Raw genomic sequence first — 14,310 nt, 5'->3', positions numbered from 1 at the left:
TCTAATAGTGGTATCATATTTGGTGGCGGTAGCATAAGTAGCTCATAGTAAGAGGCGTCTGGCACCATTTTAGACAAATCCACGTCAGTGGTTTTACTCTGCGTTGCATAGTTTTATTGGCATGCGAACCCAGATAGAGTAAGGAAACACGCGCACACAAATACGCACATACAGAGTGAAAAAGCCCCAACTCTACAGGAACTGCTCCAGCCCAGACAGGGGCCGAATTGTTTTGTTTCCATAGTGACCTGGCAGCACACAGCTGACTGCCGCACACAGTCATGCACACGCACACACGCATAGAGTGAACGGGTTGCTGATTGGGCACACAAATGCAGATTGTAGAATGAGGAGCAGGAATGAGCCAAAAGTGTAAAACTGCAGCTTGAGATGTGAAATCGGCTGGATAGAAGACAAAAAAAAAAGTGGACTCAAAGACGAAAGCAGAGAGGGGAAAAATATGTGGGTGGGACTTAAAGCAAATCAAAATAAACCTTTTTTTTTGTCTCTCTGTCATGTTCTTGATTGTTCTTGACTACACTGGCTTGTACTGTGCTAATAATCTCATCAGTCACAGAAACGAGACACTTAGCAATGAAGGTGGAGAAACTTTTATCCCCCTTTCCCCCTCCTTGTGGGTCGGTCTTCACATGAAAGCGATAGATCTGTGGCTTTATGACCTTTTTATGGACACAAAGACCGCATTGAGATTGGGGGATAAAAGGGAGACTTTGGCGAGCCCTTCACTTCCTCCCACTGTCTCTCTCTTTTAACACCCGAGCCACGTTTTCGCCAAGCGGTACAGTTCAACTCGGTTCGCCGCAGTACGGTTTGGAACCGTAAATGGAACTTTTAAACTGCCTTAAAGGGGAAGTCAAAGAAAAAAAAATGTTCTTTACAATAATATTTTCTAAGCGGACCAAACCCAGAAAACAGGTGAGCCTTGATGGTTGCTACTCGAGTCATTTTCAGTCGACAGCAAGTGGTTAAATGGCGACACGTGATGGATAAAAAACAGCTTGATTTTGCTGAATTTTTTATTTTTTTTTACCCGACTTCCCCTTTAATTTTTTTCCCTCAAAATGAGTGAACTGGATACACGTTACAAAAGTAAAAAAGTCACAACTTGATTGGACCACGTTTCTGGCGTATTACGAGACAAAATGAGGGTTTTCAAGTTTAGGGCAGGGATTTCAAACAAAGGTTAGGGTTTCACATTATTCTTCCAAGATAGGTTTAGGTTTTATATTTGTTTTAATTAGGGTTTCAAGCCAAGATTAGGGCTTAAAATTAGCATTCCAAACCAGGGTTAGGGTTTTAAAATGAGGTTGAGTTTTAAAATGAGGTTCGTATGGGTTAGGTTTACAAAATACAGTTTCAAGTTTGGGATAGAATTTGAAACCAGGGTTAGGGTTTTAATTTAGGGTTTATAGTCAGTGTTAGGTTTCATATTGGGGATTCAGGTTAAGGTTAGGTTTTAAATTCGGGTTTGAAGCTAGAATGAATCCTTCTTTAGGGTTTGAAGCCAGAACTAGGATTGCAAATTAGGGTTTCATGCAAGGGTTCCCACTGTTTATCTTTATTTTGTTTGTTCAAATGTATCAATCAATCCCTTCAATGGTCCTTCATATGCATGTCGTCTTCAGTGAGTGATGCAACATATCGCAATTCTTCTTTGTGAGAGACTAAATAGAGGACTATTGCTCCAACACACAAGCGTGTACAACAGCCATGGACAACAGCGAGCAACTGCCCCCTGATTGAATTTCCAGCTTTTCTTGGCATTCCATATTCCTCCAGGAGCAACATTTCAACACACGCTCCCCTGACTTTGCAGCAAGAAAGTTGGAATTATGGGATTCCCCCCTGCAGACCTCTCTCTCTCCACACACGACACCAACCCCCCCTCCCCATTTTTGCATTTTGGGTCACACGCCATCTTTAATCCTGATGGGACAAGTTAAAAACAACACAGCCCACTGCGCCAAAGTAGTTCTCAATCTGAAAGGTTGGAGGCGGGGGCTGTGCCACTTACAATAGGCGAGCAGGCGGTGCACTTGTCGAAGGCCAGGCTGGCGGGCAGGACGTTGTCGAACCTGGAGAGGAAGCCGCGGATCTGAGGAGAGAGGCATCAAAAAGTAAAACTACTTGCTGACATTGTAAATATATCAACACACATTACATTTATATCCACGCAACTCCTGTTAAAATGTCACTGATATATTTAGCCAAGCCATAAATCCGGCACTTGAAGGCCTCTGGAGAAGCTCGAACTTAATGTTGAAACATTGTTGAAATATATGCTCAGGGCTCCCTGTGGTGGCAGGGAGATGAACAGCATTTACTGTACTGTCTTACATGAGGAATCTTAGTTTGTACAATCTAAAAAAAATATTGTTTTATATATATATATATATATATATATATACACATACACACACACACACACACATACATACAATAATATTGCAGTATTAAAAAAATGAAGTAATATTTAAAAAAAAAAATCAATTTACAAGAAAAAGAATAATAAAAAGTTGTATTCTACAAAAAAAAAATTTTTTATTATAAGAATAAAGTTGCAATATAACATGAACTGAATCTTTGGAGAATGAAGTTTAAATATTACAAGAATTTCCCAGCAATTTGCGTGAAAAACGTTTTATAAGAAAAAAAAAAAATTGTTACTTTTCTTTTAAAATGATTACACTGTAAAATTTTACAATAAAATAGTAATTTTATAAAGACAATTTCATGAGATTTTTTTTTACATAGTTAAAATATGACAAAGATACATGGAAAATAAAACTGCATTTATGAGAATAAACCTTAAATCGACTAAAATTATGCTAAGAAAAAAAAAATCCTAGAACAATTTTACATTAAACAGTGGCTTGGTGTGCCAAGTACATGTTTTTTAAATAAAGATTTGATTTTACAATAAAAGTATTTTACAACAAAGTTGTCATTTTGAAGAATAAACAAGATTTTCTGAGCGCAAAGTCAAAATATAAAACGTCTTGCTGAGAATAAATTCCAAATATATAATATATACATATTATGAAAATAAAGTGGTAACTTCAAAAATAATTAAGTCATGTTAATGTTCAGTATGAATTTGTTAAGACTGATTTCATCGAAATACAGTTTCCTCCCCAAGCCTGACATGTACTTGCTTCACTCGGCCACAAGTGGTCACTGCAACATTACAAAACTGAAGCGAGGTTTGGCATTGCAGTGTCATACTACAACTTTTATTAAGAGGAAAAGGAGCTTGAACATTCACATCACCTGCCATTTTCATTATCACCTATCCGAACACAGACACGCAGCACGTTTTCATGCCGTTTTCCTTCTACATCATGCTGAACATCATGAGCAGCAGATGTGTCGAGCAAACGGCGGAATTTGTCAGTGTGATGAATACAAAGTGACAAAGACGGTGATGATGACTTCACGCAAATGTCATGTGAGAGAGTTAACACATAAAGTTGTTGCAAAGGACCACAGCTTGGCTGTCTACAAATAACACGTATTCATCTTGGACAGTGTTTCATTTACAGGGGAAAACTAATGAATAATAATAATAATGCAATTAATGAGGTAGGTTTGTGCATATTTGTCAACGCTCTTACTTTCGCTCTCTTTGTTCGGTATTGGTACATTTACATGTATTTAACCCATGCAAAGTTGGTGTCCGTAAAAAACAAAAAAAACAAACAAAGAAAACAAAAACATAATATGATGTATCACCAGAGAAGAGTGCTCTTAAAACACTGTTCCATAAAAGACTTGCATACATACACACAAACAGTACAAACAGTAGAATGCAACACTCTATTGATGGAGCTGCTGGTATTTCTATGGCAACACCCAAAGAGAGCGTGTTAACAATATACACTGACAAAAACAGATTTGCCAAAAATGCACACTCATTGGGACATCATGTTCAGCGAACAGGAACAATAAAAATCTCCCTTTACGACAATCCTATTGTTCAAAGGAAAGGTTAAATTATACCCATGAACACAAAATTGCAACGACTTTGACACAGCAATGACATAAGAAGGAAAAATCTCATTTATTACAAATGTATTTTCTGAAGTTAGTCTTGTTTCTTTCGTGCCACAATAATAGGAATATTTTTAACCATCATTTATTTTAGTTTTATTACAGTAGCATATCTTTACACTTGTAGTTTCCATGTAAAATTCTGATTATTCTCATAAAAGGACAAATCTTACCAATACCTTAAAAAAAAGAAGAAGAAAAAAGAATATTTTATTGTATTAAATTACATACATTTTCTTAATAAAAAGGTAAGAGCAATTGTGGTTATATGAAAAGTGTAAAAATAAATTAAAAATAATTAAAAAAAAGAATGTAATGATATTTCTTATAATATTACAACATTATAACAGGTAAGTACTTTTATTTCATTCTAGCACTTCCATCCTTTTCTTGTAAAAATTATCATTGTATTGTCTCTTCTTTTTTTTCTGTTAGATTCTCCTGAAACTGCAGTAGATTTTGACATCCTCTTTTCTTTTTTTTTTTCTTTTTTTTTTTAAATACTGCAATATTACAACTACTTCAGTACTTAGCTTGCAATTACACTTGTTAAGAGCTACCTCCATACAGCTAAGGTAAAGAGTAAGGTTAAGTTTAGAGTGAAGTTTTTCAGTTTTGGAGGTCTCACTGTTTTCGTGAAAGTGGTAAGAGTTAAATGTACTGTAAAACTGCACTGAATTATCATTAAGAGTGTATGTAGCTATATGAGAAGCATATTAGCGCAATGTGCTTTGTCGATTTAGCGTAACGTGGAGGAACAGTGAGTCCTCGGTACCTGATGCGGAACAAGGCCAAGCGACGTGGGAGGTTCGTTCATTCGGTCATCGCTGCTGCTGGCCACTGCGTAGCCTCTGTAAGGGGAGGGGGGCCGTGGGGGGCACACAAGGTGACATCCTTCATGTGAATGCCATGCGGGGGATGATGAGCAATTTGGATCCAATAAAATACTGCCTAGACGAAGAAAAGCGGCACTAACGGACAAAAAGTCATGAGCCCTTGCAGAGTGACGATGCGTCAGAAAAAGTAAAACCCACACATTAGCAAAGTGCTGTAATGAGTAACCATGGCTACAAAGCAAAAACCTCATAGCAATGCCGCCAAGGAGTTTAAGTTTAGCACTCAAAGATTTTTATACAAGACAAGGAGACCATGTGACAACTAATAACATATTTTTTTTTTAAATAACATTTAATATTTGTAATATCACTTACTTTACTACAATACTGACAATATATATGACATTCTTATTTCGTATGAGCGATTAGGCATTAAACAGGCCACTTTACTAACACATGGCCGTCATCATTTCCAACTCAGTCAGGATAATGTTGCTGTGGTAACAGTGCTCACCCTTCACTGTGTTGCAAAATGGACACCATCATCTCCACCGCCAGGGCGCCCGCAATCATGGCCAGTCCCGGTCGGCTTACAGTGCACTGCTGGTCCAGAGTCCTATCCCGGGTAGACTGTTAGGGGGAAAAAAAAAAAACAACAACAACAACAATAATATTGGTAAGTTAAATGCTGAAATTAAAAAGTTGTTTTCCTGTATTTGTTTCTATTAGATTTTACATATATTCCATTGACATTGTGATTTCCTATGAATGTTTAAGTGATCATTTGAAAATGTAAAGACTTGCAGAGACTAGAAATAGTGTTGCATAAGATTCCTGAATGACTAGAAATTGTGTGAAAAAAGTACACGCTGGGTTCCACAAGGACACAAGCATCCACACAATTTATGTTTCCTATAATGACTGCGACCTCGCCAGTTGATCAGAATAGTTGCAGGAAATGCAAGTGCACGGATTGACTAGTAATCCCCTGAAATTTGAAAAGCAAAAGTGCATTTTGATCATAATAGAGAACAGAGAGTTGCTGAACGACTATTAAAATTGAGTGCAGCCTTCAATACCTAATGAGTAAGAGGACTCATATTTATTAATGCTTTGTGTGGGAGGAAACAACAAAAAAGAAAGCATCCGAGGAGCAAAAAGTGGAGGGGAAAAAAAAAAGGTGAAGAAATTCTGTGACGTGTTGTTTCAACTTCACAATAGAACGTTATTTGTGAAAAGTATAACCCGACTACATATGGTGGTGATAATGAGCCTGCACAGGAAAATGTTTCTTGTGTAGCAGCTCCACAGGTCGCACTACCTGTAGGCTGTCAATTTCACAATGACGCAATGTGTTTATGTTCAAATTAAAACGTCTTATTATTCTTATTATTATTCTCAAGCCATTTCCACTGTGACAAATGAATACAAAGAGGAAATGGGCAATAGCATAGCATTCACCATAATGTCACGCATTTATTGTTGTCTGGAAGTACCTCTTGCTACTGACAAGCACGCCACTATTTATGTTGAATAATGATGCATGTAAAAAAGAAAGTGAAATTTTGTCATGAATAAAATCAAGTGAAGAAATTGAAATGACTGTCTGTGCTGCGGGTTCTTACATCTCCCGGTGCCACGACGTCGTTGCAGAAGTAGCAACCCAGCTTGTGTCCGGGAATGTTGGCGAAAAGGGAGGAAGCCGGGACAGAGGACGCCGAGCCGGCTGGTGTGGAGGACGAAGAGGATGCGGATGAGCAGGAAGGGGAGGAGTCCGCGTCGCCGAAGGCATTTTGCCGAGCTTTCTTCAGGCCGTGGCGCATCACCACGAACGTGTCAAAGCCCAGGGCAGCGTTGACCACCAGCTTCCAAAAGACATGGACAACAATTTGTGAAGCAGTTGTGGTCAAATGTTTACATAAATTCATCATGGCCACAAATATATTAATTTGGGGATTTTAACTATTTATTTGGACTTTTTCCAGGCTGGAAAATTAATTTTATTTTAATTATAATTTTATTAATTTGATTTTTAATTTAAAAGAATTGGGTGCACAAGTTCAAAATATAAGTTGGGGTTCACAAGTTCATTATGCACTCAAGGACCAATTGTTGAAATTAGACGAACACTTTGAAATTGACATTCTAGACAACTGTTGAGATAAAAATGTTTATTACATGAGGAGACCTCAACTGCAATATGCAGACATGAAACCAAACCACCTGCAGCACCTCTATCATGACATTACACGCAATGTTCCACCCTCACCTTCCGTTTACTTCCCGCGATCACGGTGGGCAGCCAGCGGCTCTCTCTGGTGTCCATTAGTAAGAAGACCACATCGTGTTCTGAGATGAGCTTCTCCAGCTGCTCCACGTCCTTCTGGGCCTGTGCCAGAGTGGGTTGGGAGAAATTCACCGGGTGGCCCGGCATGGGAATGCTCATGTTGAAGCCCTCTGCATTCTGACAGGATGAAAGATGGAAAAGTGAGGAAGAGGCAGAGTGATTCACACAACATGTAACAAGCTGCGTTTCATTCCATTTTCATGCATTTGAGAATGAGATTGGGCATATTTTAGCCATTAAGATGACATGGTTTACCGTGGATTTGGACATATGTTTTTAGGTGTTTTTGTGATGACAAAGATCAAAAGTGGTGGTGATAACCATGGAATTTAGTAGAGTGAGCAATAAAAATTACACGTTTTAATAATTCCAGTTATTTGTTTAATATAGTGGTTAACCTCACTAAGTACTTAAAACATTGCCTTATATATAAGGTAAATGTTTACAACAAAATTAAAGAGACAAACATTGGAAAATGTTATTTTAAATGCTCACATTGTAGAACAATATAAAATACAGCACAGTAAATAGTTTACAGTCTTGAGTATTTTATTAGGTACGCAAGACCAAAAATAAACAAATTGCCCAATAGAGAATAATGAAAACATCTCTCATGTATAATTGTTCACAGTGTGCCAATCTACATCGATTAATGACCCAACAGGACGGCAAAGTGAAATGTCACGGGTTAGTCTACACTCAAAAGACAAAAGGGGGACAGCAATATACACATGTGAGCAGCAGCATCTTAACCAGGAGAAATGTCACTGACAGCCATTCACTCTTGAGTGGGAAGCTATTAAGCCTTGAACTTCAATCTCACTCAGGCACAAGTGCTGCAAAACTTTCAGAGGTGGCTAAATGTTACATTTCAAGTACCACAGGGATCATTCTGGATCATTTGGAGAGATGAAACAGATCACTTGCTTCTGGCAACCACTCAAATTGTCAAATGCTTTAATATGTAACTCTTATATATACTTCCAGCCAGTGCCCATTCTAAAATGCTGTTTAAAGCAGACAGTTTTTGGAGGTGGTGACTGTCTTGTCTCATCATGTCACTTGCACCCGCATCGGGATGCATCAACACGAGTGCAGCTTTGTGTTACCATGGTGACTAATGCACATGTATCCTGGTTAAGTTAGATAGTCAATACAACATGTTATGGAATGAAATAGTTTACTTGAACGTCATGTCACTTTGCGGCTATTGTTTCGGAGTTTACTTTTAGTTGTGTACGGACTTAGTAAACGTAAACTTAGTAAAATGACACTCATTTACTGTACCCTTTCACAGATACAACACACAGGCACCAAAAACAATATATGTAATATTAACCATTTTAATTTTAATCTGACTGAACTCACCACACCAGGAAAAATTTTGGTTAGTCGCTCGACAGCAGCAGTGGCTTTGGCCTTTCCTCCTCCGAGACAGTCTTCAAACTCATAGAGAGGCTGCCGCACCGGATTGGAGTAGGAGATCTTTGCATTGTCCACAAAGGTGATGTGTCTTACTCCCCATCCCTAATTGGGCAAAGTAGAAATTGTTATTTATTTTTTCAAGAACTATTTGTGTCTTTTCCAGACTCACCATCAGAGTCCTGGCCACATTGCAGCCCAGTGTTCCAGCTCCCAGCAGAAGACACTTGGTGCTGACTACCTTGTCCAGGTCCAGTGAAGGGACCAGCCTCCATCGCATCAGTTTCAGGTTGAGATCCACTGATGACTCTGCAAGTCTGGAAGAGAAAGCTACCACGTTTCCTATTCTCTTCTAGTGGGTGGGATGTTTTTTTTATTTTGTTTTTTGCACTACCTTTTGGGGTCCATACATTCACTGAGGTTGACCATTCGGGGTCCCATTGCTCCCTTGGCATTCTTCTCCCAACCAACACTCTTAGGACATACTGTGGCCATAAAGAAATGCAAAGTAAACAAGATTTACTTGTACATGTGACAAAGAAAATGTATGAAGGATGGCAAGTGCTAATGAGACTTTCATTCCATGAAGTTATTACGAGCCAATTATTAAGCTTTTGCAAAGAAGCAGATGGGGTAAAACCCAAGACGCCACATCTGCAGTGCACTCATCAAAAATCTTCACAGATCACAGTGTGCCACCTTCCCCTCCCACTATTAGCATTTCATCAGCAGTTCATCCCTTATTCAACAGATATGAAGGAAGAGAAGTGGAAAGTCAAGCAGGACAGAGGGGTACTACACGTGCATAAAAAGCTCCCCAAGAAATAAATTCAAGCAGGACGAAGGGGTCATATTAGTTATGACAAGCATGAAGACAACCACACAAACAACCCAACTAGTACATTCAAGCATAATGGAGAGTTCATATCTATTGGGATATGCATAAAGACAACCAAAAATGGCAAATAAAAATATTATTCTAATAAAAAAAAAAAGAGGTTTATATTTACATCATTAAGACACACATAAAGACAACCACTGCCCCTGAAAAGATTACCAGAGTCGGATGGGAGTTCAGGTAGTTTGACGTGAAAAATGACACTGTGCTGAATGGAGCGGCTTCCCTGCAGGGTTCTGTCCCTGAAACACAGCACCTCCACCGTCTCCACCTTTGCACCCCTAACACACAAAATAAATACATAATTAATGTGTATACAATAAGATCTTACACAAGCGTGAAATGGAAGAATTTAAATAAGAATTACTTTTTCCTCATACATACAGAAACTCTCACTGAGGTATTATCCAAACAAGTTCACATTACAACGCATTTCCCCTAATATGGTACTGAATAGCCAAGTTGAGATGACAACACTCAAATTCGAGTAAAAACAACTTGGCACAAATGAGACATTTCTCCCATCAGCAGAATCAACAATTATGTTTAAACAATGTGGTTTGAGAGACGCAGGGCAAAATAGATGACGTTTGCTTTGGCTCAAAAGTGCCTGCGAGTCAGTGATTGCAACATAAGAATTAAGACGTCTGCACTTGATCTGGAGACAATTTATGAGGTGGAAACAATGTTGCTTTTGCTCTGCCGGCCTGTGATGATGACTAAATTGCATCTGTTACAGCAATTCAAAAACCTCCGCTCAAAAGTCAAGCGGCCAAAAAAACGCTACAATTTGTGGAATTCAACCAAAAAGAGACTTAAGTTAAGGGTAACTTTGACAGGTACTAAAATGGGACCAAACACTTTCCTGTTCACTTTCAATTACATTTCTGTCAGGCGTATTCCAAGCCTAATAAGTAGTTTTAATTGTATCCTTATTATACAGTGGCTAACACTCGTATGACAGTAAAAAATGGGAAAATGCTACTGAAACCAGGAATGAATTGCGTCATAATTACACACGCGCGCGCACGCACAGTTGAAAGTGATTACCGTTGGCTTGCTAAGAGGGCCAGTAGATTCCTCAGAGGCCATCCTGGATGTTGCGACAGAGTACACGGATCATACACACCCACCGCAACCTAAAAGAAACCATCCTATTAATGTGATTGATTTTCATGTCAGAATGATGGTGTGCTCCAGGGCTCCCCCTACAGTACTTTTTAACCATGACCTCAGTTCAGCATAATTCAGAAATTAAAAAATAAATTGGCAAGACAGCATGCCATAAACATGATTGTGAAGCTGTTATTTAGGGCAAAATTATTACATATGCTGTAAAAAGAATCAAAATGTTATACAAACCTTTTGCGAGTTAGGGAAGAATGTACCCCAATCTGCTAATTGGGCCAACTCAACGGCATCATCTGTGTACTTCATGAGGAAATAGGGAACTGCAGTGGTCCCACCTTTGATACAGAGGTCATCGTAGGCCTCCTGCAAAGCTGAGATCTGAGGCAGAGACAATTAGGCCATAAATAAATGAGAAAATCTGCTTTGACATATGGTGATAAGATTTCATGAACACCACTGATGCTATATAGATATCCAACTTGAAAAGGACAATCATGAATAATTTATACTTCTTAATATCCATCATTTAACAAAGCATAATTAAACGTAATGTATTACTCTATCCAGGAGAGGCACCAAGGAATTATTGATTTATTTAATATCTACCTTATTAAAAACTATGAGCAGAGGCTGTATTGTCCTGCCCAAGGCCTGTGCCATTTGTATCTATTATTTGAGGGCACTAAAAATGTAGTTTACAGTCTCCTAGATGAAAGCACAATGGCACATTAAAGAACCAGTAAAGTGAATTCAGATAATTGTTTCTAAACACATTTAATATGTACTACAGTGTGCAGTTAGCTAGCTAGCAAACCATGTCTATAACCCGCAAAAGCGCAGTTAGCTAGCTAGCAAACTGTGTCTATAACCCGAAAAATGCATCTTGCTTGGGTAACACTTTTTTTTTTCCTTCCTATTTTAAAGTTTGATTCCGCAAGTTTCATTTCCATTTGGAAGGTTTGTGAACAACACTTTTACTTTCTCTTTACAGGGAGTTTTGACTAAGATTGTTGGCTCGATGTTGGGTTTTAATGCTTAAAATGCAATAGGTTGTGACTATTTTAAATAAACTATTTTAGAAAGAAATAGTAATAATGCATACAGTGTGATTAGCATAAAAAACATAAATGAAACTTCGTGTGGTGCACAAAATATTCTGGGTGATTGTAGAATTTGTGCAATTAGACTGAAGAATTTTATGCCAAGATGATTCATACCAACCTGCTTTGCTGTGAAAACAGTCTCCAGGACGGATGGCTCCTTTACGATCTTTATCCCTTCTGGGAAGCAGAGAGCAGGGAAGCAGAACCAGTAGTAGAAATGGTACTTCTTCAAATCCTAAGGAAGTTGACGAACAAATTTGTCAGCTAACGCAAACGTGCATGTGTAATGTTACACAACGCTCGGTGGCACGTACTGCAAAAGTCAGCAGAATAAACCTGCAGAGGATGCTCGGATCTGTGAGTGCTTCTCCGGACCGTACGGCATCCCAAAGCTACAAAACAACAGGTGTTAAGGTTTTCCATTTACTACATGCTACTTTACGTTCACTACGTGTGATGTGCAGTATTTCACCTCCTTGGACTCTCTGTCCAGCAAGGCCTTCTTGTCAGTACTCTTGAAGGCATCCAATGTGTTGGTGTTGTACAGTTTTCCAACAGCCTCGCAACAATGAGCCGGTGTGGACCCATCTCTGTTATTAATATAAAAATAAAATAAAAATACAAACAGTGGTGACTCTGCATTATGGTTTTCTGATAGACCTTTTACATTTTTACATTTACTACAGAGCAGTGATTCAGTGTCCAATTTGTTTTTATACATAAACATTCTAGTGATGATCTGATGTAACTTCTTGTTCAAAGGCAGTTTAACATTCAAAGGTTATGACATTGCCATCTGCTGCAAAGCTCACTTGACTGTCAATCACAGTGAAGACACCTTTCATTTACATTTTGGACTCCTCTTCATCTGTTCAAATTTTGCCATCTGGCTCTGATGGCTTCAAAGACAAGTCATCCAACTTACACATCAAACGCACTGAACTCCAAGGTCAGACGGGTGGGCAAACCAACCGGATCACCTATATGAAATAGAAATGACAAGTTGTCATTTTTTTTTTAGACATTATTCTTTTTGTGCATAATCCAAATAAGCTGCCAAGTCTCTTAATCAATGTTTCCATCAAAAAATACACCTAGGTACAAAAACACTTTCACCCTGTTTCATGAGCCCCCATTGGCAGGCGCCTCATGGAAGCCATTACTACTCACTAGCCACGATATTAGAGAGACTATTAAAAAAAATAAAAAAAAATAAATAAAAAATAAAAAATAAAAAAAATCATAGATTTACCTCTCTCACATGCTTGATCTGTTTGAATGAAATGGGCAGTAAATTTAGAAATAACTAGGTGTGTGACTAATTTTGGTGCTTCTTTATGATGGGGTGTCCTTTTTTTTTTTTTTTCTTTTTTTTGGCTCTTTGAAGTGCTCATGACGTTAGCCGTCTCTGATTAAATAATTTGATTGTCACAGAGGCAAATATGTTCTGATATTTTGCATCTCACCATTGTAGTAATACCCTTTGATCCATTTGGGGCTCTCGTCCAGCCTGTAGTCATCGAGTTTCCTCTGCGTGAGCTGATGCCAGAAGCCGGCCTCCAGTGCGCTGCTAAAGGGCGCAAATTGCAGCTTGAGGTCTGGAGAGGTGGACGCCGCCATCAAGACACTAGATGGCTACACAACAATAGTTGACACATTAGTATTCCTTTTCATTATGGACAGATGTCTTGATATGGAGAAAGATATGAAAGAAGAGATTGGCTGACTGACTGAAAGTTGTCATTCTTTTTTTTTTTTTAAGTTTTGTTTAATTTTACAAGGATTTACAGTACTGTTTTAATTTTATTCCCATCATTATGATAACAAAAAGCAGTGATTTTATTCAAACAGTAGTACAATGAAAGAACATAGGGAACAATGACAGAATTCACAAAATACTGTATGATTTGCTGTCCAAAAATACATGCAGGAAGCCATTCTCAGCTGACGGAGTGAGAGGTGTGGTCAAGCACTGAGCTGCCCTATGCAGGTCATATCTACAAAATATTAATTTACAGCAGTATTTCTTGTATCGCATAAACACCAACTAATAGTGCACATAAACTAATATGATACACAGTCGACAGATTTTCAGCACTTACATAATTGAGTAACTTGATTAGTGTTTTTTTTTTTTTAAGAAATATGTGCTCAAACAAATGTTTAAAGTGGGTATGTAGGACTTTGCTGTTTTAATCAAAAACTATATTGAACAATTTTAACATGGATATTCAGTAATTCCTTAGCACCAGCGTCATTTATTTTATATTTTTTTCTGAAGAAAGACAATGTATGAGGTTTTACTGCTACACACCAAACTCCATGAAATATTTGGGAGGTTTTTTTCACCTACTATTAGCCAACGTTCCCTAAATAAAAGTCTCGCGCGGCGTTTGCCAACGGGTGCAGCACACTCAAAGAAATAAAACGTCACTACATTCTCCAAATGTTTGCGTGTCAAAAGCAGTCTAACAACGCTGTCAAAATTGGCAACCAGACTTG

General features: G+C 38.3%; 1 protein-coding gene across 4 annotated transcripts in view; it reads right to left on the bottom strand.

Moving 5' to 3' along the window:
- atg7 (ATG7 autophagy related 7 homolog (S. cerevisiae)) overlaps positions 1–14,310 on the bottom strand; it is a 37,763-nt gene that overhangs the window by 22,994 nt on the left and 459 nt on the right. For 2 of the 4 annotated variants that reach the window (XM_077529226.1, XM_077529229.1), the window contains exons 2-17: positions 13,275–13,443; positions 12,734–12,788; positions 12,281–12,398; positions 12,123–12,200; positions 11,927–12,043; positions 10,937–11,083; positions 10,625–10,713; positions 9,734–9,855; positions 9,071–9,161; positions 8,849–8,993; positions 8,623–8,781; positions 7,177–7,371; positions 6,533–6,772; positions 5,422–5,537; positions 4,847–4,922; positions 2,036–2,116 (exon numbers count right to left, since the gene is read on the bottom strand). In XM_077529226.1, the coding sequence (XP_077385352.1) occupies positions 2,036–2,116; positions 4,847–4,922; positions 5,422–5,537; positions 6,533–6,772; positions 7,177–7,371; positions 8,623–8,781; positions 8,849–8,993; positions 9,071–9,161; positions 9,734–9,855; positions 10,625–10,713; positions 10,937–11,083; positions 11,927–12,043; positions 12,123–12,200; positions 12,281–12,398; positions 12,734–12,788; positions 13,275–13,428 (1,983 nt within the window). In that variant the 5' untranslated portion in view covers positions 13,429–13,443. Of the gene's footprint in view, positions 1–2,035; positions 2,117–4,846; positions 4,923–5,421; positions 5,538–6,532; positions 6,773–7,176; positions 7,372–8,622; positions 8,782–8,848; positions 8,994–9,070; positions 9,162–9,733; positions 9,856–10,624; positions 10,714–10,936; positions 11,084–11,926; positions 12,044–12,122; positions 12,201–12,280; positions 12,399–12,733; positions 12,789–13,274; positions 13,444–14,157 lie in introns of all 4 variants that reach the window. The other 2 variants (XM_077529228.1, XM_077529227.1) reach the window with 2 other exon arrangements.

This window comes from Festucalex cinctus, chromosome 8 (assembly GCF_051991245.1).
Source record: "Festucalex cinctus isolate MCC-2025b chromosome 8, RoL_Fcin_1.0, whole genome shotgun sequence".
In the NCBI taxonomy this organism is placed as follows: Eukaryota; Metazoa; Chordata; class Actinopteri; order Syngnathiformes; family Syngnathidae; genus Festucalex; species Festucalex cinctus.
The sequence above is the reverse complement of the archived record's forward strand: the minus strand, read 5'-3'. Positions and strand labels throughout refer to the sequence as shown.